Source organism: Pseudopodoces humilis, chromosome 30 (genome assembly GCF_049639895.1).
Source record: "Pseudopodoces humilis isolate 2021_Gansu_Grassland_sample_001 chromosome 30, ASM4963989v1, whole genome shotgun sequence".
In the NCBI taxonomy this organism is placed as follows: Eukaryota; Metazoa; Chordata; class Aves; order Passeriformes; family Paridae; genus Pseudopodoces; species Pseudopodoces humilis.
The window spans coordinates 1,529,146-1,556,057 of NC_142229.1; the positions used below are offsets into that span (position 1 = coordinate 1,529,146).

At 51.5% G+C, this 26,912-nt stretch overlaps 2 protein-coding genes across 7 annotated transcripts in view; both read left to right on the forward strand.

Annotated features, from left to right (window-relative positions):
- The first annotated feature begins 1,066 nt into the window (after positions 1-1,066).
- On the forward strand, positions 1,067-12,281 carry ENTPD4 (ectonucleoside triphosphate diphosphohydrolase 4). 6 transcript variants are annotated; one of them, XM_014259601.2, is made up of 13 exons: positions 1,067-1,140; positions 1,993-2,100; positions 2,967-3,161; positions 3,749-3,954; positions 4,825-4,975; positions 5,062-5,165; positions 5,878-5,937; positions 6,544-6,674; positions 7,625-7,791; positions 8,958-9,255; positions 10,013-10,098; positions 10,647-10,808; positions 11,361-12,281. In XM_014259601.2, exons 2-13 carry the CDS (start codon positions 2,093-2,095, stop codon positions 11,581-11,583), a joined length of 1,791 nt encoding a protein of 596 aa, XP_014115076.2. In that variant the 5' UTR covers positions 1,067-1,140; positions 1,993-2,092; the 3' UTR covers positions 11,584-12,281. The 6 variants fall into 6 exon arrangements, with proteins under 6 accessions (XP_014115076.2, XP_087924397.1, XP_087924396.1 ...); XM_088068270.1 differs by having other exon boundaries at positions 1,095-1,140; positions 1,999-2,100; XM_088068268.1 differs by having other exon boundaries at positions 1,097-1,117.
- Positions 12,282-17,427: 5,146 nt separating this feature from the next.
- The window catches only part of LOXL2 (lysyl oxidase like 2), a 47,210-nt gene continuing 37,725 nt past the window's right edge, over positions 17,428-26,912 (forward strand). The window contains exons 1-2 of the mRNA XM_005530875.3: positions 17,428-17,537; positions 25,329-25,727. Of these exons, the coding sequence (XP_005530932.1) occupies positions 25,376-25,727 (352 nt within the window). The 5' untranslated portion in view covers positions 17,428-17,537; positions 25,329-25,375. The remainder of the gene's footprint in view (positions 17,538-25,328; positions 25,728-26,912) is intronic.

The window sequence follows — 26,912 nt, forward strand, 5'->3', positions numbered from 1 at the left end:
TATTTCAACTTTCCTTTCTCCTTTCTTTATTCTTTACCCCTTCCTTTTTTCCTCCCCTTTTTCCATTCCCTTTTCCCCCTTATTCCTTTCCATTATTCCTTTCCCCTTCCCTTTTTCCCCTTCCCTTTTTCCCCTTCCCTTTTTCCCCTTCCCTTTTTCCCCTTCCCTTTTTCCCCTTCCCTTTTTCCCCTTCCCTTTTTCCCCTTCCCTTTTTCCCCTTCCCTTTTTTCTTTTCCCCTTTCCCATCACCTTTCCTTATTTTTTTCCCCCTTCCTTATTCTTTTCTTCCTTCCCTTCCTGGGGATAATTTCCCATCCCAAATCCCCTCTTTTCCTGCCCAGCTCCACCTAAAGCCCCTCCCGGGATGGATTCCACACCCAGCTCCGCTTTTCCAGCAAATCCCAGAGTTTATTCCCGTTATTTTCACCACGAGAAACCTTTCCTGCCATTTCTCCAAAAGAATCTTGGAGCGAGTGCGGGCGGTGCTGCCGCTCCGTGGCAAAACAGGGGAGAATTCCCCTTTCCCCCTTGGATTTTCCGCCCTTTCTTTGTTTTTTAAATCAAAATTATTTATTTATTCTTTATATGGTAAATATTTAGGTATTTCTCACAAGTGCTACAATACCGCTGGATATTCATAATAATATAATTCAAAATATTGGCACTGTGGTAGCTATAAATTGAATTTATTCCCAAATATTGAAACCTTTCTTGCTATAAATTATATGTATTTCTAAATATTAACCCATTTATAGCTACACATTTAATATATATCAAAATATTGGCACAGTTATAGCTATAAATTTTATATATTTCTCAATTTTGGAATATTTTTAGCCATAAATTCCTACTGCTGCCGTTAAACGCTGTTATATATAAAACAGAGATTTTTGGCGTTTTTTATGGCGATTTTTGGCTGTTTTTATAGCGATTTTTGGCTGTTTTTACCTGCAGCGCACCGGTCCCCGCATGGCCACGCCCACTCGGCCATGGCCACGCCTATTTGCCCACGCCCATCAATCGTGGTCACGCCCCTGGGGAAGCCCCCGCGGCCCCCGCCGTGACGTTGCGCGGTTGCGTCACTTCCGGCGATGCACCCGGAAGTGGCGTGGGCCCGGTAGCCATGGGGCGGCCGGGGAGGTGAAATGGGAAGAGAGAGGGGGGGAGACACCGGGATGGGGACCGGGAATGGGATCGGGACCGGGAGTGGGATCGCCGGGCAGCCGCGGGGTTTGGGGGGAGCCGGGCCGGGCCCTGCGGGATGGTGGCGGCCGTGGGGACGGGCGGGGGGCCTGGAACTCGTTCCGCTCGGTGTCCCTGCCCCGTCCTTGCCTCATCCCGATCCCTCATCCCGGTCCCTCATCCCGATCCCTCATCCTGTTCATTCATCCCGATCCCTGATCCCGACCTCTCATCCCGATCCCGATCCCTGATCCTGTTCCCCGTCCCTCTCTCCCGATCCCTGATCTCGTTGTTCCCGGTCCCGCCCTGGCACCGGCTCCGCTCCCTCGGGCTCCTCCGGCGGGATCTTCCCTCCGGCCGGGCCGGGAAGGAGGGACAGCCCCGGGCTGTGTCCCTGAGGCGGAATTCCAGCTTTTCCTTATTTCTTTTGGGATTTTGCTGGCGTTTGATCGTGGCAGGGGTCTCAGAATCCCGGGATGCTTTGGGTGGGAAGGAGCTTAAATCCCATCCGCTTCCAACCCCAGTGCCTCCCCTGTCCCGGGCTGCTCCAGCCCGGCCTCGGGCACTTCCAGAGATCCGGGAGCAGCCACGGCTTCCCTGGGAATTCCCCCCAGCCCCTCTCCACCCTGCACGAGGTGATTCCGTGCTTCCACCGCCTCGCTATTCCTGTTTTCCCTTGTATTCCTGCACGCCCGGGGAGCCTAGGAGCAGCCCCTCACCCCGGTCAGGTGCTGAGGGAAGGATCCCATCCCAGCTGTTCCCCCGGGGATCTCCCACTGCAGGGAATCACCGGTGCTCGATTTTCCGCAGGAGCAGAGCAGGGATGGCTCCGGGAAGTTCGGATGTTCCCGGTGCCTCTGAGGTCACTGGCTGAGGCTCCAGCGGCTCCTCCTGCTGCCCCCATCCCAAAATGGGCAGGTAAGGATCCTGAGGGAACTCTTGGATAAACTGGGATGACTTTGGAGTGAAGGATGAGGAATCTGATAGTGAATTCCAGCCTGGGAATGGTGTCCTGAGTCCGCTCAGTGCAGAACAGAATGATGGGATGGGATTTGGGATGGGATATGGGATGGGATGGGATTTGGGATGGGATATGGGATGGGATATGGGATGGGATATGGGATGGGATATGGGATGGGATGGGATGGGATGGGATGGGATGGGATGGGATGGGATGGGATGGGATGGGATGGGATGGGATGGAGGGGGCCTAAAGGATCATCCCAGCCCTGCCATAGGCACCTCCTACTGTCCCAGATTATCCCAGCCTGGCCTTGGGCACTTCCAGGGATCCAGGGGCAGCCACAGGTCCTCTGAGAATTCCAGCCCAGCCCCTCCCCACCCTCCCAGCCAGGAATTCCTTCCCAATATCCCATCCATCTCTGCTCTCTGGCACTGGGAGCCGTTCCCTGTGTCCTGTCCCTCCATCCCTTGTTCCCAGTCCCTCCCCAGCTCTCCCCAGAGCCCCTTCAGGCCCTGGGGAACTGCCCTGAGCTCTCCCCAGACTTCTCCTGGATCATCCCCAGATTCCCATTCCCTCAATTGCAAGCCAGGCTTTTCTCTCCCTTCTGGTTCTGATTTTCCTGAGACTTTGCAAGAAATCCAGGAGATAAAGAGAAGCTCCAGCCCCAAATCCAATCCCCCGGGATCCATCACCCTCCTCAGCCCAGCCCCCAGCCACAGGGCAGGAGTGGGAATTCCACACCACGCTGCCGGGAGGAATTTTTCCTGTTTTTAGCAGCGAATCCAGCGCTCGATCCGCTCCTGTCTCCCTGTGCCTGCAGGATCAGCATCTCCTGCCCGCTCCCGGGCTGCTGGCGCTGCGGCCTCTGCCCCGCGGGTGCCCCACGGCTCCTGAGCGCGCCTGGCCGGCGGCGGCTGCTGCTGCTGGGGGCCGGGGCTGCGACCGGAGTGCTGCTGCTCTGTGGGCTCCTGCTGCTGCTGCTGCGGGACCAGCCCCGCCACGGGACAGAGCGCAGGTGAGCGGGAATGGATCCCAGGGGAAAAACAGGGAGAGAATTCCATGGGAAAAACAGGGAATAGGTCCTGTGGGAAACAGGGGATGGGGCTCTGGAGAAGGGGGAACGCTGCTCTGCTGCTGCTGAAGGAACAGCCCCACCACGGGACAGAGCACAGGTGAGCAGGAATGGATCCCAGGGGAAAAACAGGGAATGGGTCCCGTGGGAAACAGGGAATGGGGCTCTAGAGAAGGGGAAATGCTGCTCTGCTGCTGCTGTGGGAACAGCCCCCGGATGGGAGAGAGTGCAGGTCAGTGGGAATGGATCCCATGGGAAAAACAGGGAGAGAATTCCGTGGGAAACTGGGAATGGAGCCTGGTGAAAAAACACTGCTCAGCTCCTATGGGACCAACCCCGGGATGGGAGATTCCACAGGTGAGGGGCAGGAATTCCATGGGAAAAACAGGGAACAGAGTCCATGGGAAACAGGGAAAACCCCTGAAAATTCTGCCAGAAAACATCCAATTTTAAATCTAATTTTGACCAAAATCACCCATAGGGAGCTGAATTCCCTGCAGCAATTCCCGTTTTTTTTTTTATTTTCTCAGATTCCTGGCCAGGGTGACGGATACGGAAGCCACGGACACTGGGAATCCCAACCTGAACTACGGGATTGTGGTGGATTGCGGCAGTAGCGGCTCCCGTGTGTTTGTGTACTGCTGGCCCCGGCATAACGGCAACCCCAAGGACCTGCTGGACATCCAGCAGATGAGGGACAGCTCCAGGAAACCCGTGGTGATGAAAATCAAACCAGGTACTGGGAAAATTTGGGAATTTCTCCATGATTTCCTCTCCTGACTGCGCTTCCTGTGCTCCAGAGTGTCTGGATAAGGGATATTTCCAGCACGGAGCAGCTCCATGGATTTTGGGATTGGTTTGCAGGGAGTTGAAGTCTGGAATGAGGAAGGAGGGAGAGGTTTTTCCATGTGACAGCAACAGGAAAAGGTGGTGATGAAAATCAAGCCAGGTACTGGGAAAACCATGGCATTTCTCCATGATTTCCTCTCCTAACTCTGCTTCTTGCACTTCAGAGTGGCTGGATAAGGGATATTTCCATTTTTTGGTCATGGAGCAGCTACACTGTCTCCCTTCATTCTCTTTATTTAGTCCCCGTGCTCCTGGAAAGTGATTGGAAAACCCCAGAGCTGTTTCATGCTCGAGGAAATATCCCTCATCCTGATACTCTGGAGTGAAGAAAACTCAGGTAGGAGAGGAAAGCCTGCAGGAATTCCCATGTGGAGCAGATTTTTCCCAGGATATATCCCTTATCCAGGCACTCTGGAGCTCAGGAAGCAGAGCTAGGAGAGGAAATTCCATGTTTCTTTCCCAGCACTTGGCTTCATTTTCCTCATCACCTTTTCCTGTTGCTGTCCCATGGAAAAACCTCTCCCTCCTTCCTCATTCCAGACTTAACTCCCTACAAACCAATCCCAAAAAAACCTGGAGTTGCTCCGTGTTGGAAACATCCTTGGGAGCGCGGGAAGTGCCGTCAGGAGAGGAAGCAATGGGAAAATCCCATCATTCCCACAGCCCATTTCCCACTTTGCCTTGTCCGTTCCTGTCGGGATTTTCCAGGGAATGCGGCAGCCGGAGCTGCTCCAGCAGCAGGTTTGTGTTTTCCCAGGAATTTCAGAGTTTGCCAGCTCTCCCGCCGAGGTCAGTGATTACATCTCGCCCCTGCTGAGCTTCGCTGCCGCACACGTCCCGCGCTCCAAGCACAAGGAGACTCCTCTCTACATCCTGTGCACGGCGGGAATGCGCATCCTGCCCGAGAGGTAATTCCCGCCTTTTTTTTTTTTTTTTGGGAATTCCCACCACCAGCCTGGCTGGGTTTCAAGCCTTTTTCCATGGAATTTTGCAGCCAGCAGAAAGCCATCCTGGAGGATCTGCTCACAGACATCCCCACACGCTTTGATTTCCTCTTCTCTGACTCCCATGCTGAGGTGATATCTGGGAAGCAGGAGGGTAGGTGAACCTTGGAAAAATACCTGGAAAATATTTAGGAATTCCCAGGGATGATTTTTGGGGTGTTTTGGTTGTTTTTGAAAATCCTGCTTTGCTTGAGAGCCTTTGTTCCTCAGCAGATCTGAGTGTGGGGATGAGCTCCTGATGGGACAAATCTTTGCTGATTATACCCGAAAATTTCATGGAATTGGATCTGGAAAAATATTTAGGAATTCCAAGGGATGATTTGGGGAATTTTTGTTGCTTTTTCAAATGCTGATTGGCCAAATCCTTGCTGATTATCCCTGAAAATTTCATGGACTCAAATCCATTTCCTCTGGGGAAAGGATAAATCACAACATTCCCAATAGAATTTGCAGGATGACTTTGAAGGCTGAGATCTCTTGGGGCCATCACAAGAGCCTGAAATCCCCTTTCAAATCCATTCCCTCCATTCCTTCCCTGAATTTTACACATCAAAGAGTCTCCAATTCATCCAGGCAGGAATTTTATCCTGGCATTGACCTGGGAGAGGAGAGAATCCCCTGGAATTCCGCATTTCTCGGAATTTAACCACTTCCCAGGAATGTTTCACTTCTATCATTTTATAAAATAAAAAGCTGCAAGAACAGAGTGAAAAGACAAGAAAAGAAATTCAGACATTTCTATTTGCCATGATCCAGCTCTTCCCAACATTCCTGGAATTCCAGATCCAGCTTTTTTCCACCTGCAGGAGTCTATGCATGGATTGGGATCAACTTTGTCCTTGGAAGATTCGAGCACACGGATGATGGTGAGGAGCTGAAGGGAGGCTCCACGTGGTGATTTTCCAGCTAGATGTTGGGATGCAATTCCAGCCCTGGGAATTGCCTTTCCAGATGTTGGGATGCGTTTCCAGCCAGATGTTGGCAGCTGCTGTAGGGGCTGGGGTGGCTCCACTCCCCCCTGAAGCTTTAACAGCCACAAGCAGCATCCTCTGGCTGGATCCCGGGATTTTTCCCTGTATCCCAGAGTTTTTTTCCCTGTTTCCCAGTGATTTTTCCCCATATCTCGGTGATTTTTCCCTGTATCCCAGTGATTTTTCTCTGTTTTCCCTGCTTTGCCCTGTTCCCCAGAGGACAAGGTCATGGTGGAGGTGCAGATCCCAGGAATTCAGCACCAGGATCCCATTTTCCCTCCCTGCCTGTATCCCAGTGATTTTCCCAGTGATTTTTCCCTATTTCCCACTGTTTTTTCCCTGTATCCCAGTGATTTTTCCCATGTTTTTCCCAGAAGACAAGGTGATGGTGGAGGTACAGATCCCAGGAAGCGAGCGCAGGGATTTTTCCCTATTTCCCAGTGATTTTTCCCTATATCCCAGTGATTTTTCCCTGTATCCCACTGATTTTCCCGGTTCCAGAGGCCGAGGCGGTGGTGGAGGTGCAGATCCCGGGAAGCGAGCACCGCGATCCCATTTTCCGGAAGAGAACCGTGGGAATCCTGGACATGGGCGGGGTCTCCACGCAGATCGCCTACGAGGTGCCCCCGAGTGTAAGCCCCATCCCGGAATTCCTCTTCCCTCGGGAATCATTTTCACACCTTTTCCTTTCTTTCCCATCATTTGGAATCCTCCATCCCATCCCATTCCCAGTTTTTCCCTATTTCCCATTGATTTTCCCCTATTTCTCACTGATTGTCCCCTATTTCCTACTGGTTTTCCCGTATTTCCCATTGATTTCCCCCTATTTCTCACTGATTTTCCCCTATTTCCTACTGGTTTTCCCATATTTCCCCCTGATTTTCCCATATTTCCCACTGTTTTTTCCCTATTTCCCACTGATTTTTCCAAATAATATGGGAAATGGTTATTCCAGAGCAAAACTCCTCGATTTTACTCTCCCAAGGAAATAATCTTGGATTTTAAAAATGATGTGGGAGTTGATTATTCCTGAGGAAAACTCTTTTCTTTTGCCCTTTTTATGAAGGGAGCTTGGGAGGTTTTTTCCGCCAAAAAATATTGGAGATGATCATTCCCAAGGAAAACTCTTCAATTTTGCTCTCCCTATAAAATAATCCTGGTTTTTTTCCCAAAAAATATGGGAGAGATGATCATTCCCAAAGAAAACTCCTCATCCTCTCCCTCTGAAATAATCTTGGATTCTGAAACAAGCTTGGATTTCCCAAATAATGTGGGAAATGATCATCCTTGAGAAAAACTCCTCAAAGACAAAGAGTGGGAAAGCTTTGGAAGCAGCGTGCTGCTCTCATTCCTGGGAATATCCCAAACCACGGATGTGGCACCCTAGGACTGGTGGATCCACAACCTTTTCAAGATCTTTCCCAACCCAAGCAATCCCATGACGTCGTGGAGATTCCCTCGCTCCAGCCCCTCTGGAAGCAGGAGAGGGAAGTGTTAAATGAGTGAGGGGCGAATCGAAAGGCATCTGAAACATCCCAAAAAATCCTTGGGATCATCCCGACGGTTCCTGGTTTTGCTGCAGGAGGAGGTGGCCAAGGGTTTGCTGGCGGAATTTAATTTGGGATGCGACGCCCACCAGACGGAGCATGTGTACCGCGTCTACGTGGCCACATTCCTGGGATTTGGTGGGAATGCAGCCCGCAGGAGATACGAGGAGAGCCTCTTCTCCGGCAGCCTCCTGGGGAACAGGTATTCCCTGGAATTCCTCTGGAATTCCGGCCTGCTTCATCCCCTGGGAGAGGTTGGGACGAGATTGGAGCAGCCTGGGATAATGAGAGGTGGCCTTGCAATGATGGGAATGTTTGTTGTGTGGAGAGATCGCTGTACTTCCAGAAGGGAAAATCTGGGAAGTGGAGAGGGATTTGTCCTCAGGAATTGGAACGACAGGACAAGGATAATGCGTTCAGCTGGAAAAGGGGAAATTTAAGTTGGATTTATGGAAGGAATTCCCAATATGAGGGTGGGATGGAATTCCCAGAGCAGCTGTGGCTGCCTCTGGATTCCTGGGAGTTTCCAAGGCCAGGGTGGAGCAGCCTGGGACAGTGGGAAAAGATGGGAATGATCCTGGATGTTGTGTGGAGAGGGGAGGGGAAGGTGCGGGAAGGGAAGGGAAGGTGCGGGAAGGGAAGGGAAGGTGCTGGAAGGGAAGGTGCGGGAAGGGAAGGGAAGGTGCGGGAAGGGAAGGGAAGGTGCTGGAAGGGAAGGTGCGGGAAGGGAAGGGAAGGGAAGGTAAGGGAAGGGAAGGGAAGGGAAGGTGCGGGAAGGGAAGGGAAGGTGCGGGAAGGGAAGGGAAGGTGCGGGAAGGGAAGGGAAGGTGCGGGAAGGGAAGGGAAGGTGCGGGAAGGTGCGGGAAGGGAAGGTGCGGGAAGGGAAGGTGCGGGAAGGGAAGGTGCGGGAAGGGAAGGGAAGGTGCGGGAAGGGAAGGGAAGGTGCGGGAAGGGAAGGGAAGGTGCGGGAAGGGAAGGGAAGGTGCGGGAAGGGAAGGGAAGGGAAGGGAAGGGAAGGTGCGGGAAGGGAAGGGAAGGTGCGGGAAGGGAAGGTGCGGGAAGGGAAGGGAAGGTGCGGGAAGGGAAGGGAAGGGAAGGTGCGGGAAGGTGCGGGAAGGGAAGGTGCGGGAAGGGAAGGGAAGGGAAGGGAAGGGAAGGGAAGGAAGGGAGGGGAAGGGAAGGGAAGGGAAGGGAAGGGAAGGGAAGGGAAGGGAAGGGAAGGGAAGGTGCGGGAAGGGAAGGGAAGGTGCGGGAAGGTGCGGGAAGGGAAGGGAAGGGAAGGGAAGGGAAGGGAAGGGAAGGGAAGGGAAGGGAAGGGAAGGGAAGGGAAGGGAAGGGAAGGGTTCCCAGGCTCTCCCTGTTCCGCAGCCCGCAGTTCCCGCTGCCGGATCCGTGCCTGCCGCGGGACGCGCTGGATGAGCTGCGGCTGCACGGGCGGACACTGCACCTGCGTGGCTCCGGGGACTTTGGGCGCTGCCGGGAGCTGCTGCAGCCACTGCTGAACCGCAGCCAGGACAGCCGGGGCTCCCTGAACGGCGTCTTCCAGCCGCCCGTGCACTTCCAGAGCAGCGAGTTCTACGGATTCTCCGAGTTCTACTACTGCACCGAGGACGTGCTGAGGATGGGCGGCGACTACAGCGCCGCCAAGTTCGCCAGGGCTGCCCAGGTGGGGAATGCTCCAGGCCTGGAATCCTCCAGAAGGATTCTGTTCCCAAAGTCCTGCAGCAGAACTTTCCCTTAAAATATCCCAAATTCCTAAATTCACTAAAGCTGCAAAGGGAAAAAACTGGGATCAATTCCCTCATTAAAACATCTCTCCAGAAGGATTTTGTTCCCAAAGTCCTCCAGCAAAACTTTTCCTTAAGAGACCCCAAATATCTTAAGAGAGCCCAAATTCCTAAAGTCACTAAAGCTGCAAAAGTGAAAATCAGGGATAAACTCCTGATTTAAAATATCTTTCCACAAGGAGTTTCTTCCCATAGTCTTGCAGGAAAGCTTTTCCTTAAGAAATCCCAAATTCCTTAAAAAATCCCAAATTCCTTAAGAAATCCCAAATTTCCTGCCCTGAACTCTCACAGGGCTTTTCTGTTCCTCAGACCTGGGATTTGCCTGACTGGATATTCCCAGAGAATTTCACATTAATTCCACCTCAAATTCCAAGCATAGCTCAAAACATTCCCAGGAAATTTGGGATCTGCCTGATAGGATATTCCCAGAGATTTTTCCATTAATTCCACTCCAAATTCCAAACATGGCTTAAACCATTACCAGGAAATCCGGGCTCTCCCTCACTGGCAGCACAAGCTGCTGTTACTTTTTGGTTTTTGCTGTTCCAGAGCATTTTCTCGGGTGGGATTTTCCTTCTCCGGGCTCAGGGAATGCCAGAACCATTCCAGTTTTCCTGGGTTTTTGCTCTCCTGCAGGATTACTGTGCCACCAGCTGGTCAGTGCTGCGGGAGCGCTTCCAGCGTGGGCTCTACGCGCCGCACGCAGATCTGCACCGCCTCAAGTGAGTGCCCAGCCTGGGATTCACCTGGGAATAGTCTGAGAACACCCTGGGATCCGCTTGGGATCTACCTGGGAACAGCCCGGGATCCACCTGGGATCTGCCTGGAAACAGCCCGGGATCCACCTGGGAACTGCCCAGGATCCGCCCAGGAGCAGTCTGGGAACACCCCAGGAACAGCCTGGGATCTGCTCAGGATCCACCTGGGAACAGCCTGGGATCCACTCAGGAACCTCTTCCGGCCCGGCTGCTGGGCCTGGCCCTTCTGTGGGGTCCTTGGAAGTGGGGAAGAAAGCTTGGGAAAAGCCTGGGAATTGGGGGAAAATGCCTTGGAAAAGCTGAGAATTCTGTGTTTAATTGTGCCCCGTGGTTGCTGGAATGCTGAGCTGAGCTTATCCCGTTCTCCGTGGCTGATCCTGCTGTTCCTCATCCCACTGTCCCTGATCCAACTGTCCCTGACTGATCCCAGTGTTCCTGACTGATCCTAGTGTTCCTGATCCCATTTCTCAGCCCGATCCCATTTCCCAGCCTGATCCCACTCTTCTCTGCAGGTTCCAGTGCTTTAAGTCCGCCTGGATGTTCGAGGTTTTCCACCGGGGCTTTTCCTTCCCGGAGAGCTATGGGCGGCTGCGCACGGCGCTGCAGGTCTACGACAAGGAGGTGCAGTGGACGCTGGGGGCCATCCTGTACCGCACCCGCTTCCTGCCCCTCAGGTACCCCCAGATCGGGAACAGCCTCGGGAATGGGAATTCCGGCATGGGGAGAGGCGCTGATCCCTCGAATCCTGGGTTTTGGAGCCTCTTTTCCCAAAACGGGCTCTGATTCCTGCCCTGAGCCAAGCTGGAAGTGGAATTTTGTCTCCAAAGTGTGGCTGTTGTCCCTCTGCTCTTTCCCAGGGCTCTCAAAAATTTGGGAACAGCCTTTGGGAGGGGAATTTTGGGATGGGAAGAGGTGGTGATCCTTCAACTTGTGGTTTTTGGAGCCTGTTTTCCCAAAATGGGCTCTTGATTCCTGCCCTGAGCCAAGCTGGAAGCAGAATTTTGCCTCTAAGAAGTGGCCATTGTCCCTTTGTTCTTTTCCAGGAACATCCTCTCAAAAATCTGGGAAAATCCATTGGGAGAGAATTTTGGGGATGGGAACTTTTGCTTTTTAGAGCCTCAAATTATGCTTTTTAGAGCCTGGTCCACCAGCTGAGCTCTGATTCCCGAGCTGGAAGCGGAATTTCACCTCCAAAGTGCGCTCGTTGTCCCTCTGCTCTTTCCCAGGGACATCCAGCAGGAAAATTTCCGTGGGATTCACTCACGCTGGAGGAGCTTTTCCTTCGTGTACAACCACTACCTATTCCTGGCCTGCTTCCTGGTGGTGCTGCTCTCCATCCTGCTCTACCTGCTCCGGCTGCGCCGCATCCATCGCTGCCGGCTCCACAGCGGCGCCTCCCCGGCCCTCTGGATCCAGGAGGGGCTCCCCGCCCCGAAAATCCCGGGATAACATTCCGGGATGGACGATTCATCCACACACACACGCAAAAAAAAGCCATTTTTGCCTCAGGGTTCCTCCTTTTTTTGCCCCTTGGAGAAGTGGAGCTGGGAATTCCAGGCAGGCTTGGGAATTCCAGGGAAATGGGGTGGCGAGGGAAAAATGCCAAAAAATGACTTTGTTGGGAATGTTGCACTTTGGGGCATGCGGGAGAGTTCCCACCCTTGGGAGAGGCTGAAATCCCAGGATGAACTTGGATTTTCCTGCCGGATTCCAGCGTTGCCATCCCTGCTCTCACTTTGGAGTCTCAAGGAACAAGAAGTTCCAAAAACAAGGAAAAAAAAAACTCTTTTAGGACATTTTCTGTGATTTTTCCCTTCTGGAATCACTCGTGGGATGGAGAAGGAAAATCCCTCGCATCCAATGCTGTGCTTCCATAAAAAAACTGCTTCCATCCCTTCCGCGCCCTCCTTTTTCCTTGGAAGCTTCACCCTCCCAGTGGGACCGGTCGCTGCTTTCAATCCCTAATTTCTGTTCCATAATCATGAAGAGACCTCCCAGAAACTCCGGGAATGTGAAGAGATCTGGAAAAGCGGAGCAGAATGTGCACAGGGTCTTGCCGAGTCCTCTGGTAATTTATATTTTATTTAAAACCTTTGATTTTACTTGAAAGTCAATTTGTCCATGATTAAAAGTGGGATTTCTATGAACCTTTGGGCCTCAGGTCTTTTATTGGGTAATTCTCCAGCTGGAAAAACTTCCAAAAAGTGGGAAAATGCTGGAAAATGGGATGCTGGAAAATGGTGCTGGAGTCAGAATTCCCTGGATTTGGAGTGGAATCTTGGAGCAGAATCTTTCACTGGATCTTTGGATCTCCCAAACACTTTCCTTTGGCAAAGGGTGTTCCTGGAGTGATAAATTGGAGTTTGCGGGAGTTTCAGTGCAAATCTGGGAGTGCCAGATCCCACAGATCCCACAAATCCGAGATCCCAGAACCCAGGGATCCCAAATCCCAGGGATCCGACATCTCACAGATCCCAAATCCCAGGAATCCCAGAGATCCCGTATCCCAGGGATCCCAAATCCCAGGGATCCCAGAGATCCTTGAATCCATGGATACCAGAGATCCCATATCCCAGCAATTCCATATGCCAGGGATCCCATGGATCCCATATCCCAGGGATCCCAGAACCCAGAAATCCCACATCCCACAGAACCCACATCCCAGGATTCACAGAGATCCCCTATTCCCAGATCCCAAGGATTTGCAGGAGGGGCTCAGCCGGAGCAGGCAGAACTCGGTGCCGTCTCCAGAGGGGGAAAATCAACCCCAAATTATTGCCACAGATCTTTCTGGAGCTCCAAAGGAATTTTCCATCCCACCCCTGAGAGTGATTCCTTTGGGATCCTCAGCCTGGAATTCCCAAGCCACGATGGTATTTGGTGTTTCCGAAGTTCATTTTCTTCCTACTCCTTTCTCCAGGCTCGGGACAGGGGAGCGGGGCAGGGAATGATCCCAAAATTTCCCGGCCCTTTAAACTCATCCTAATCCCTTTCCTTGCGGTTTTCCGTGTGGAAAACGCCCCGATGCCTGGGAAGGCCGGGAATGATGGAGAGGGAGGGCGGCTCCTCCGGGACCCCCGGCGGGATCCGCAGCTGCGGGGAGGGAGCGCCCCGGCAGCGGGGACACCTCGTCCCGCCGGGCCATTGTCCCTCGGCAGGGCCATTGTTGTCCCCAAAAGGCTCCCGTTCCCGAGTGCCGTTGTTATTCCCGAAATTCCATTGTTGTTCCCAAGGTCCCATTGTTCGGGCCATTGTTGGTACCAAATAACGCGTGAAGCTCCCGAGAGCCGCGGGGAGCCGGCGGCACTCGCTGTGTCCCTGTCCCTCTGTCCTCGTGTCCCTGTCCCTCTGTCCTCGTGTCCCTGTGTCCCCGTCCCTCTGTCCCCGTCTCCGTGTCCTCTCCCTTCCTGTGTCTCTGTCCCTTCTCTCTGCCCCTGTGTCCCTTTCCCTATCCCTGTCCCCGTGTCCCTGTCCCCGTGTCCCTGTCCCTCTGTCCCTGTCCCCGTGTCCCAATCCATCCCTGGATCCCTCCAGAGCTCCGATTTAGGAAGGGCCTTTTCCCATCTAATGGGAAGGGACGGGAGTCCTCCGGGACCTCTGATCCCGCAGGGAAAGGTGGAATGCCAGCCTCATTCACAGATTTTCCCTGGGATGCGCTGTCACTGCCTCCACCTGCGTTTCTCCTTTTGCTTCCTAGAAATTTGCTCTTTGTGTTTTTTTGGGGAAAAACTTCATTTTCCCTGCTCCATCCTCATCCCTGGGGAGCTGCACGGTGAGAATCTGTCAGGAACATGGGAATGGGCGCGGGGTGGATCCTTTGTGCTTCCAGCTCCAGGGAGCTTCCTGGGAGGTATTCACCTTCCAGCACCAGGAATCCAATGGATTCCTTTGCTCCCTGCTCATCCCTGAGGGATCCCAGACACGGAATGAGAAACACTTGTTCAGTACCTCGTGCTGGGATTTTCCTTCTTCCAGGAAATCCTGGAGCTCCCATTCTATGGGAGATCCCAGCACTGATTGGCCTCTCCCCAGCCTTTTCCTGGAAGGCCAAGTGGAGAAATGAAGTTTTCCTTTCTCTGGGAACACCGGGAGCCAGTGCCAGGCCCCTGCGCCTGCCAGGAAATGCTCCTGCTGCCAGGATTTCCCTGGCATTTGGGTTCTTCCCACCTTGGCTATGAAATTTCCCAGAGGTTTGGAAAATGGGGAGCTGCCCCATCCTTGGATAAGTCCCAGGCCAGGCTGGAATAACCTGGGATAGTGTGAGGATCCCTGCCCATGGCAGGGGTGGGGACAAGATGATTTTCTCTCCCTTCCCACCCAAACCATTCCAGGATTCCAAGCTGGAGAAATTCCCACAGGGATTAGACACAGAAATAGCTTTTTAGGGGGAAAATACAGATTCATTTCTCCAGAATTTTGGGATTTCCCAGCCTCTGGGATCTGGCTCTTCGATCTCCCATTGCAGGAACTTCCCACTGGATCCCTCAGCTGTGAGAACGGCCATGTGGCCCTAAAATACCTGCAGGTTTTTGGGTATCTCCTGGATCATCTCTGCAGGGAAAAGCTTTTCAGGAGCTGCTCCCAGAATTGGAGAGGTTGAGTCGCCCCGTGGAACACCAGGATTGGGAGGCAATGAGCCTTTCCCAAGGAACGGCAAATTGGGGGAATTATGGCACCCAATGGCCCGAGGCTCATTTTTGGGAGCAGGGAGCGTGACTGGGACTCCTGGGTCAGAGCCCAGGTGTGTCCTTAGGGCAGGGAAAAATCCCAGGAGAAGGGATGGGACTGGGAATGGGAGCTGGGAGTGAGGCCAGGGAAGGGATTCAGCTGGATCTGGGATTTGTGCAGGGATTTGAGGTGAAAAATCCATGTGCAAAATCACTGGATGCTGAAAATCGGGATCTGCTCTTACGGCCCTGGCTCAGGGACATGGGAAGCGCCTTTCCTGTTTCCCAGATCCACCCGGAGCAGCGTTTTTTTCCCGATGTGGAATTCCCTGTGTGATTCCGAGCTCTTCTCAAGCCCCTTTTTCTCGAGTGCTTTTCCCTTGGTTTTCCCCAGCTGTGGGATGAAGGGGGCAGCAAATTCCCTGAGTCCAGCGCGGAGCCTCGGCGAGCTTTGCTGGATTCCTGTGGGGATGTTTCATCCCAAGCTCTTCCTTCCATCAGCTGGAATTTTTCATGGATGCGCTGCCTTGTCCTCGCCCGACCCAGGCGCTGACACATTCCCTCCTCAGGCCCAGCTCCCTCATTCCAGCCAGGAATCGCTCCCTGGCTCCTCCCAGGACTCCTCTTCCCCCGATGTCCTGGGCTCTGCTGAGGCTTGGGATCCAATTCCCAGGGTTTGTCTTCTTCCCTGAGAATTCCTGGTGCAGGGAACGGACCTGAGAGCTCATCCCATCACACCCCCTTCCCACATCCCAGGCTGTTCCCAATCCCAGAGATCCCACATCCCACAGATCCCTTATTCCAGAGATCCCATATCCCAGAAATCCCATATCCCAGAGATCCCACATCCCACAGATCCCTTATCCCAGAGATCCCATATCCCAAGAATTCTACAGATCCCTTATCCCACAGATCCCAGATCCCAGGGATCCCTTCTCTGTGGAAGTGACTTGGGCACTTCCAGGGATCTGGGGGCAGCCATAGCTCTGGGAATTCCATTCCAGCCCCTCTCCACCCTCCCAGCCAGGAATTCCTTCCCAAAACCCCATTTATTTCCTTTAATGCCAATGTACAATCCAGCTCAACTTCCCTTCCCAATAAAAGAATGTGGGAATTGCTTCCAGAGCTGCTGGAATCGGAGCAGACTCAGCTTTTTCAGTGGCTGGGAAGATGGAGTCGGTTCCTGAAGCAGGAATTACCTGGAGAAATCCTGTCTGGGAAGGGATGGAAAAGCTGGGAAAAGGGAGAAGTCTCCTGCTGGGGATGTTCATGTGGGGGGGTGGCACTGCCCCAATGGAAACTCGGCCAGAGCCGGGAATGAAACCTGGAATTTTTAATGCCAGTGGATTGAATGAAGTTGGAATTGCTGTGCAGGAGGATCCCAGAGTAGAGCCCTGTGCTAGGGAAGTGCCAGCTGGAAAATACTCTGAAACAGGAATGCACTGGATAAATGGGAATATTCCTTCCAAAGGTACCTTTGGGAATATTGTTTGGAAAATCCCAAACAGAGACTGAAACAGCCGGGGGAGGGAAACACCAGGGAATAATTAGGAATATGGGAAATGCTGATGCTGCTGCCCAAAACTGGCTCAGGAGACGGAATTCCAGGGATTTCCAGGGATTCAGATCCCACTCAGTTTCCTGTTATTTTCACACTGGAAGCAAAGGGAATAAAGAGAATTTTTAGGATGAAACCAAAGCCTGAATGAATGGGGTGACTTTAAAACCTCCCCTGGCTGAGAAGATGCCAGAGGTTCAGAATGATGCGGGATCGATCCAGCTCTGATCTTTGGGAACTGCTCCCACCTGGGAATTCTCCAGGATTTGTTATTTTTCCATGAGAAATTGGTTTTAATCCTTGCGACTTGTGGAGAGTAACTGCAGGACAAGCTGGGATAATAATAATAATAGTAAATAGTAATAAATAATAATATATAATATATATAATATATAATAATAACAATATATAATACATATTATATATAATATTAAGTTATATAATTAATATTATATATAGTACAATAGATAATAGAGAACAGATAATAGATAATAGATAATGGATAATAGTAAATGAATAAAAATAATATATAATGAATAATAAATAATACATTTAATAATAATTACAATTATAATTATAATGAATAATGAATAATGAAGAAGATTATGATGATTATGATGATTATGATGATGATAATAATAATAATAATAATAGTAATAATAATAGTAATAATAATAATAATAATAATAATAATAATAACAATAATAATTCCCTGCTTTGCTTTGAGCTGCTTTATTAGCGAGCTTAAGGAATATCCAGCAGCTGGAAAAGCGGGATGCTGAAAGTGGGGGAATTCCAGCGCTGGGAATTCCAGGAGGCTGCTCCACAAAGCCCTGGAATTGCAGGGACTAAATCACCTCGGAACCCTTAAACACTAAAAATTCACCCCGGGGGCCGGGATAACTCCCAGCCTTTATTCTCTGGGAATAAAAACTCACACTCCAGATCCCATTTTTTTGGGGGGGGGGGAAGCGGTTTCTGCCCCCTCCCGGGAGGAGGGAGCGCTGATCTCACGGGGGGCGGCTCCTGGGAGGGGTTTGCGAAGTAAATCCAGTGAAATTGGGCAGGAAGCAGCGGCTCCTCCGGCAGCCGCACGTTTCCCTGCCCGCGGGAGGATTTTTCCAGCGGAGGGAAGAGCTGGAAGCAGCGAGCCGGGGCTGAGCTTCCCCCCAATCCAGGTAAATTCGGGGCTGCTGGACTCGGGCTGTGGTAGTGACAAAAAAAAGTGAATTATTGCTTCAGGAATTCCAACATTTCTGAGCCTTTCTCTCTTCGGGGCTCAAAGTTTCATTTCCCTTCTTCCTTTTTCTCCCTCTCCCATCGAGATAAAAGACTGGAGGGAAAAACGTTTCTGTTTGTCCCAATTCCCGTTCCCCGAGCTGGGTCTGGCCGGGCTGAGACACCGAAGATTTTCAGAGTCGCTTTTTTAAAGAAGTCCTAGCCGAGCTGGAGATTTTTATCCCTTTTTTTGCTCCCAGCCGCTCCCGGCTGGAATAAAAACCGAGTTGCAAACTGGCCGCGAGTGCCTGAGCTTAGATCTTGGTAAAATATCCCGAATTTCCAGCAGAAAACCCGGGTTGGTGCCACCAGCACCGGGAAAATCGAGGAGGCTCCCGGAGTTCTCCTCTCTGGATAATTCCCGTTTTTCCAGAGGGAAAACTCCGGGGCAGATGTTTGGCAGAAGGTGCAAAATGTGTCCTTAATTAAGGATTTATTTTTCTGCTGTCACTGCTGGGGATTCTCCGAGTCTACCAGCAACTCCTTCGGAGCTGATTTATCCCGGTAATTTTTAGGATTACTTCGGGATAATCCACCTGGAAAGCTGCCCCGGAGAAACGCGGGATGCTCAACCCGACCCGAGCTCACCAATAGTTGTAATTAATATTTCCTTCCCGATGAGCTTTTGGTGTTAATTAAGCAGCTGTGGCCGCGTTTAGATAAAAGATCTGAGCCCAGATAATTTAGAATATTAGAGAGGAAGATCCAAGTTTGGATATCTGGGAGCGCAGCAGGAAAATAATTCATCATCCCCACAATCAGCTCCTAAGGGTAACAGCGTGGTGCTTCCAGCTTTTCCTGGATACACCCTGAAAATCATGGATTTAGGGCTCCTCCTTCCCAGTTTTCCTCCGCACTGAGCCACCCACGGTGGTGGAATTTCCTCGGCTGGGGAGCAGGGAGGAGTTAAAATAATATTAAATTAAATAAAAACGGGAATTGCTGGAATATCAGAGTTCTCAGGGAGAAACCACACCTTGGAGCCAGGGCTGGGAGCTCCAGGAGGGAATTTCGATAATCCTGGTCCCAAGGGCAGGAGGATGTTTGGAAACATCCCCGAAAATGGGTTTTTAAGGGAAATTTAATCCTTCAGGTGGTGCTGAGGCTCAGAATTCCAGTCAAAGCCAGCAGGAGCTTCGTGGGTGCAGAAATGAGAATTTTTGGGGAAGAAACTTCAGGGAAGTTTGAGCAGCTTGGAAAAGCCCTCAGGATTGCAGGGTTTTGTAGCCCAGGACAATGTTCCTGCCTTTGGCGGCTGATTTAATGGAAAATCCATGAGTTTTGCTGGAAATTCTCTCCTTTTCCAGGCTGAGACCCCAAAACACTTTCCCAGTAACGAGCTCTGGGTTTTTATCCGTAATTTGACTCCCAATTTCATTGTCTTTACTGTCCCTGTGCTCCATTCTGCTTTCCTTTCTGCTCCTTAATTTAGATTAATTTTTTCCCTTCTATTCCTCCTGCTCCTGGACTCTTCCAGAGCATTCCTGGGGTGGCTCCAAACCCGAGCACCCAGTTCTGGGCACTGGGACGACCCCCAGCTCACACAGGGGATTTTCAGAACCCTTTTTTTGGCCCTTTTTTGTCCCACGTTTCCCATGCTCCATCCGCAGAAATGCAAAAAAAGAAGGAAAAGTTCCACTCCCAATCCACGGCAATGCCGCTGGAAATTTGTTATTCCAAGAGGGATTTCCCAGGAATAACACCAGGCTGGTTTGGAGCCCAGCTGTCCCGCTGGAGGATTAGGGAGCATTAATTAAAACAGCATCACTCAGTGGGTGAGGAATGATCCCCTCCTCCTGGGATGATTTCAGATCCACCTGGAAATCCTCTCCGAATCTGAATCATCTCCAAATTTGAAATCTTCAAGGATTTCAGATCCTTGAAATATGGGATGTTCAAGCCCAGGCTGAGCTCTGCTCGCACAGAATCCTCCTCTGGGGTCAATTCTCCCCTTCAGGTGGATTTTTGGTGTTGAATTTAAGATGTTGCTGTGCGGAGATAAAAAAAAAATTAAAGGGAGCTTAGGGCATTACAGAGATCCTGGTTTAGAAATCCAGGAATGCAACAGGAAAATTTTTTCCTGTATCAGGAGAAATTGATCACAATGATAAGGATATATTTAAAAGGATGTTTATAAAGATATGTTTATAAGGATATATTTCAAAGTATATATTTATAAGGATATATTTTAAATGATACAAGGATATATTTTAAAGGATATATTTAAAAGGATACTGATGTTTATAAGGATATATTTATAAGGATATATTGATAATTATAAGGATAAATGCCCTAAGATTTGCAAGGACATGGGAATTTTTCCAGGGAACAACACCCGGCACCATGGCCAGCACCTTTCCTGAAGGGACTCCGCTGAGCATTTCCCAAATCCAGGCCAACCTCATCCCAGGGAATGTCAGGATTTTATCCCCTTTAATCATTCTGGAGAGCTCCTCCAGTGGCACCGGGAGTTCCCAGCCCAGGAATGCATCTGGGGCGATGGAGCGATGGAGCGAGGAATTGGGGATGCAGGGATGTCCGGGATTTCCGGGATTCCCAGTTCCAAGTGGCTGAACACCAACGGTTGGGAGCTCCCGGGACAATCGGGATAATTGTCCCCAGCTCCCGAGGGATGTGGAGCACAAAGGGCTCCCAGCCAGCATTCCAGACTTTCCTTTGGATGAGGATGGGAGCAGGAAAGTGCCTGGTTCTGGGGTTTGTCCAGCTCATCCATTCTTTTGGTGATTGGATGGGATTTAAAAGGGGAATTTTGGCTGGGATTTGGCTCCAGAGCGGAGCAGGCTCTGTCACACCTGGGGAGGTGCTGGAGAAGGAAAAGCTCAGGATTTGGGGGCTTTGGGAGGTCCATGAAAAGGAGGGAGAGGATTTTAAATGCCAGGACAAGGGACAATGGTTTGAAACTGCCAGAGGGCAGGGATGGATGGGATATCTGGAAGGAATTCCTGGCAGGGAGGGGCTAGGGTGGAATTCCCAGAGGAGCTATGGCTGCTCCTGGATCCCTGGAATTGCCCAAGGCCAGGCTGGAGCAGCCCAGGACAGGGAGGTGCCCAGGGTGGGAATGGATGGGATTTAAATCCCAACCCATCCCATGATTCTATACCAATCCCATGGTTTTTCCTGGCCATCCGTGCTTCTGTTCCTTTCAAGACCCAGGATGGGAACCCTGGAAGGGGCTGAGTCAGCAGCCACCAGGATCATGCCTGGAAATTGCACATTCCAGCGGGGCTGGATCTCAGCTTCCAGCCTGGAACACGGCACGAGGAGCCTCAAGACCTGGAGCAGCTCCTGCCTCCTCCACTGGCTCCGCTCCATGGGTTTAACACCCTTAAATCTTGGATTCCTTCCAGTGGAGAGCCCAAAATGGCATCAGGAATGAGTCTGGAGGTTCTTAGAGGCTGTCAGGGGAGGAATGAGCCCAAAAGAAAGGGAAAATCCATCCCAAACTCCAGGACTGATTCTCAGGGAGTTCAGCACGTGCAGCTCCCTCAGATCTGTGGGAAAACGTGTCCCAGCGTCGCTGGCCACGGCAGAGCCTCAGTTTTGCTGGAATATTTTCCATGTTAAGTTGTGTTATTGTGGTTTTCTCTTCCCCCATCACGTGTGGGTGCAGTTGGCTCCGCTGGGTGCTGCCCCTGCCCTTTAAAGGATTTTTTCCAGCTGTGGTTGAGCCATCCTGGCTGCAGCTGAAGGACAGGGAGAGTTTTCCTGGATATCAGAGCCTTGAAATGTCCCAGAGCTGAGGAGGGAGGTTTCAGGAAAGAATAATTCCAGGATTTCTGTTGTGCTGAGGAGTGAAGGAGCTGCCGGGTGATTGTTATCGATCCTCTAAACCAGCCCTGGCCTCGAATCCCACCGGGAAAGAACCTGGATGCTGTGGATCAGAGCCATGGAATGGTTTGAGTGGGAAGGGACCTTAAATCCCATCTCCTTCCAGCCCCTTCCACCATCCCAGGGTGCTCCAAGCCCCGTCCAGTCTGGTCTTGGAGACTTCCAGGAACAGGGCAACCACAGCCTGAGCTCTCCAATGCCAGAATTCCCTGTTTTCCCTGCTGTCCACTCGTGATAGACAGAAGCTCAGATCCCATTTCAGTGCTGAAGCCTTGGGAGCTTTCCCTGGATTCTGCCGAGTTCCTGAATTTTCCCTATTGGACCTGGGCCATTTTCTGTGGGAATCCCAAGTCATGGCTGCGGACAAATCCGTCTGGGTTCTGCTTTTCCTGGCTTCACCTGAGGACATTTTCATGAGCCCCTCAATGAGCTGGGGCTGTGGGAGTGGGAGGATTTTTGGGGGATTTGTCTCCTGCTGTTTGGGATTGGGGGGAGCACGGAGCACTCTTGCTGGCCCCGTCTTGTGTAGAATTCCCCCAGGATTTTTGTATTTTTGGGATTTCTGAGTGGTTTCCCAGTGTCTTCCCCTAGAGGAGCCACTCCTGATCCCACAGCAAAGATGGGACACGCTGCTGCTCCACCTGGGTGCCCTGAGCCATTTTTCCTCGGGAAATGTTGGGAATGTGTTCCTACGATCTCAAAATTCTTTTTTCCCGGCTGGAATTCCCTCTGTGGTGCAGGGAACATTATCCTCTCTCACCAGGATTTCTCCAGCTCTGAGTTTTCTCCTTCCCCTGTGCGGGGCCATAGATTGGACTCGGATGATCCTTGTGGGTCCCTTCCAGCTCAGGATACCAAATGATTCCCAAATCCCGAAATTTCTGGGGAACAAAATCAAACCCGTTTTGGGCTCCAGGGCAGCCCGGCTCGGCAGGACTTTGCCAAGAGTGAAAGTTCCACCTCCTGGCTCTGCTCTAATCCCAATTAGTGTCTCCCAGGCTAATCTTGGTCCCAATTAAAGCAACCCGGAACTCTGCCTTGACCTTCCCTTCCCTCCCAGCTGCTCCCGAGGTCTCCCAGCGCCGGGATTCTTGGAAAGGCTCCGGCTGCTCGGGTCATTAACACCTCCAGGAACCACCCCCAGCCCTCCTCCCGATGCTTTCCCCAAATTGTTGTGTCTTTTGGCTCCAGTCCTTCGTGAAACGGCTGCGGAGGTTGGAGTGGAGCAGGGAAAGGGCTGGAAAGGGAAATTCGCAGCTCGGAGCCACTCCTGTATCCCAGGGGAGCCCCTCGAGCAGGGCTGACACGGGTCCCTGTTTTCCTTGGCACAGGGGCAGGTTCTAGGCTGCTGGAGCCTTTTCTCCTCTCGGATATCGGGGTTTAGCTGGCACCGAGCTTTCCCCAGGCTCAGAAATAAAACAAAGCTGACCCAGGGAGGGTGGAATTTGTTCCTATTCTGTTGAAGACGCTGAAGCTCTGCCTCTAACAGCTGCAGGCTTTGACTGGGGGGCTGCTCCACTCTTTATCTGCCTTTTCCTTCCCAAACCTCCCCGGCGTGGCTGCAGCACCATCCAGATGCTCCCAGAATCAGAAATACAGATGTTCATCATCAGACCCTGCGGTCTTGGCGCATGGGACAGCCCTGGGAAGGCTTTGGAAACCCAAAGGATCCCCTCAAAACCCTACTGGGAGTCTGGGGTGAGATCGGCCTCCTCATCTGGAATTTAGGGAGAGGTTCTGCAGCCTCGTTTCATTCCTGAGGAGTTCTGCTGAGGTTTCAAAAACGCTCTTCCTGCAATAGCAGGGGTGGAGCCGATCAATCCAGATGTGTGGGGATGGAGCTGATCAATGCAGATGTTCAGGGATAGAGCTGATCAGTGCAGATGTTCAGGGATGGAGCCTGAAACCAAACATTTCAAACTGAAACCTGAAGCTCAGATTTTCTGCAGGGCTTGAGGCTCTGCTGAGGGGAAACTCCTCCCCTCTGATGTTTGGACTCAGAACTCCCACCTGTCCTTCCCTGCCATGATCCACGGGGATTCCTGGAATTTTTGATCCATCCAGGAGCATCTCTGTACCCCTGTTTATTCCCTGGATCCACAGGGGTTCCTGGAATTTTTGATCCATCCAGGAGCATCTCTGTACCCCTGTTTATTCCCTGGATCCACAGGGGTTCCTGGAATTTTTGATCCATCCAGGAGCATCTCTGTACCCCTGTTTATTCCCTGGATCCACAGGGGTTCCTGGAATTTTTGATCCATCCAGGAGCCTCCCCCGCCCCTGTTTCTCCCCGAGCTGAGCCTGTCCCGTGTCCATTCAAACATCATGAGAGGATTCTCCAGGTGCTGCTGGGTTTGGGTCAGGGGTGTGTGACTGGGACCAGTCCAGGTGCTTGAGCTCCGGGATCCTGGATCACTCTGGAGCTCTGGGATCCCTCTGATCCTGCCCTGCCAGCTGCATTCCCATTGGAAAATCCCCTCTCCTCGCTGACGGAGGGAGCAGCAACTGTGTTTCCGTCCTCTCTGAGCTGAGGCAGGACCTGATTTTGTTCCTTTCTCTCAGCCTCGCCTCCCAACCTACAAAAAAATTGGCTCCTCAAACCCCAAAATTTGTTTCCCAATATTTTTTTTCCCCCTCACATCCCCACTCCATTCTGATTTCAGATTTCCTGTTTCCCCTCCAGTGCTGGGCTTTCAATCCCTGCGCTTCTGCTTCATTGCCCCCTTCCTTAGGCAAACGCTTTTCATTCCCAGCTCTCATTCCAGCGGGAATCTCCTGAGCCCCATCCCTGTTTAACCCACAGGGAAACTGAGGCACAGCCCTGGAAATGACCAGGAATTCTGATCCACGTCCTCCTCAAGCAGCTTTCAAGGCTGTCCATGGATTTTGTGTCTTTATGTGAGGATGTGATTTTTCTGGGAATTTTTGTTAGGGATAGACCATATTTAGCTGGAATTCCAGAGAATTTGAGTTCCTAGACATCTCCTTTGGCGCCAGATCATTCCTTACTCCCTCCCCTCTGGTGGCTGCCAGGAAATACTGGAGCTCTGAAGGTCTGGGGAGGTTTTTCCCACTGAGCTCTGGTGTTGTTTCACTTGGAAATTCCAAAATCTTCACCCCTACATGTCCTGCTTGCCCACTCCGTGTGCCTGGATGCCAGTGGGGAGCAGGAAAAGAGCAGGATTCCACAGGATTCAGCTCCTGGATGAAAAATCCTCTCATGAGTCAGAAGTCGCCCGTTCCTACCTTAAATTGTGCTTGTGGAGCACTTGGATGACAATAAATCCCCATCCAGACTCACAACCAAAACCTGGAGATGTTTTCAACTATTCCAAGGTTATCCAAGGCTTCTGCCAAGTGTCTGGTGATGTTTTGAGTTTCTACAGACGGAACCAGATGTGAAAGGACCAGAAATAAATCTTTTATCCCATTGGGAACAGAGCCTTTGGGATGAATCCCTCCCTGCTGGCTGTGAAATTTCCTCACCATCCTGGTTTTTCACTGTTTGTGGTGGGTTTAGATTCTTGATGGGGAGAAAAAACTGTTCAGTTCTGTCCTGGCAGGATTTGGATGAAGTTTTCCTGCTGGATTTGTGGAGAAACAGGAAAATCATTTGCAGCAGGGAGAATTTTACCTGGGAAAAATCTATTTTTGGGGTGAAATGATGTGCCGAGCTGCCCTCAACTTCTAAGCAGGGGAGGTTTCACTTTGTTTCTCCACCCCACAAGAAATAATTGATCCCACCTTGTTTTTCCCAGACATCCTTGGGGATAATCTCAATCCCCAAGAGACAGAAATCTTATATCGTGACAAACTTAAATCAAAATCTCATTTTCCTCCAGGACAGCCCCGCCCACGCTCCCCGGCTCCGGCTCTGTGAGCACCGAGGATGGGAAGATCTCAAGTTTTTTCCTGCAAGCCCAGCCTGCTGCTGCTGCTCCTGGCCCAGCTGAGCTGCGCCCAGTACGAGCCCTGGCCGTACCTGCCCGGCTACCCCGAGCCGGCCCTGCCGCCGTTCCAGGCGCCCCAGAGAGCCCCAAACGTCCCCAAAATCCAGCTGAGGCTGGCAGGGCAGAAGAGGAAGCACAACGAGGGCAGGGTAGAGGTGTTCTACAATGGCGAGTGGGGCACCGTGTGCGACGACGACTTCTCCATCCACGCCGCCCACGTGGTGTGCCGGGAGCTGGGATACGTGGAGGCTGTGTCCTGGCTGCCCAGCTCCAAGTATGGAAAAGGAGAAGGTGAGGGGGTCTTGGAATAGCAGGAGGGGTTTTCCAGCTCCCAATAATATTTTTTGGGTTTTGGGTGTCTCTCCTGCTGGGATACGTGGAGGCCGTGTTCTGGCTGCCCAGCTCCAAGTATGGGAAAGGAGAAGGTGAGGGGATCTTGGAGCAGTGTGGGGAATCTCACCAGATTCCAATAATCCCTAATTTTGGTTTAATTAATGAGTTTGTGGTGTTTGGTGCTATGCTGGGTGCGTTTGGGATCTGTGAGGTAAAAAAGGTGTGAAATTATTGGAAAGCATCCAAAGGATGGACATGGGGATGGGGAACGGCCTGGAGCAGCTGAGGACACTTGGAAAGGAGGAGACCGAGGGGAGAATTTTGGGATCTGCTCCTGCCCAGGGACAGCTCCGATCATTCTGTGACAGGGATGGGATCCAGGCAAAGCCGGAGCTGTGCCAGGGAGGATTTAGGCTGGATTTTAGGGAAAACTTCCACATCACATGACTCCAGAGGGGTCTGAATGTTTCCTATCCTATGGGAATAACAATTGCTGGATTATATGGGAATAACAATTACTGGATTTATGGGAATAACCATTTTGGTGCCCTCAGGCTGCTTCTGGCAGGGAAAAGCTGTTCAGCCTCATTCCAAATTTTGTCTAATGGAATCATGGAATGGGTTGGAAAGGAGCTTAAAATCATCCGATCCCACCCTGGGTACCTCCTGCTGTGCCAGGCTGCTCCAGCCTGGTCTTGGGCATTTCCTGGGATCCAGGGACAGCCACAGCTCCTCTGGGAATTCCATCCCAGCCTTTCCCCACCGTCCCAAGGAGGAATTCCTTCCCAAAATCTCATCTAAATTTCCCCTCTTTCACCTTCAAACCACTCCCCTTGTCCCAGGGATGTTTTTCTCCTCGTCCTTTCGTGCCCTTTGAACTCACACCTGGTGGAAATGTGGAAAATCCCACCTGAATCCCAAATATCTGCTGGGCAAACCCTTGGAAAGGAGAATGTTTGTGTGTGGCAGCCAGGAATTCCTGAAATCACCGAGTCTGAGAAGGAAAACTCTGGAATAATCCAGGAATAACAACAAATCCGTGTAAGAACGGATGCCCCAAAGGATTTATGGGATTTGGGATTGATTCTTGTTATACAGAGGATTTTTCCTGCCCTCCCTGGAGCCTGGTGGATCCCCCAGGGA

Bases quoted from the DNA above. Each gene is read 5' to 3' on its own strand.
- ENTPD4 (XM_014259601.2), top strand. The intron at 3,162-3,748 runs GTGAGCGGGAAT...TTATTTTCTCAG, and splicing joins CGCCACGGGACAGAGCGCAG to ATTCCTGGCCAGGGTGACGG. The intron at 7,792-8,957 runs GTATTCCCTGGA...CCTGTTCCGCAG, and splicing joins GGCAGCCTCCTGGGGAACAG to CCCGCAGTTCCCGCTGCCGG.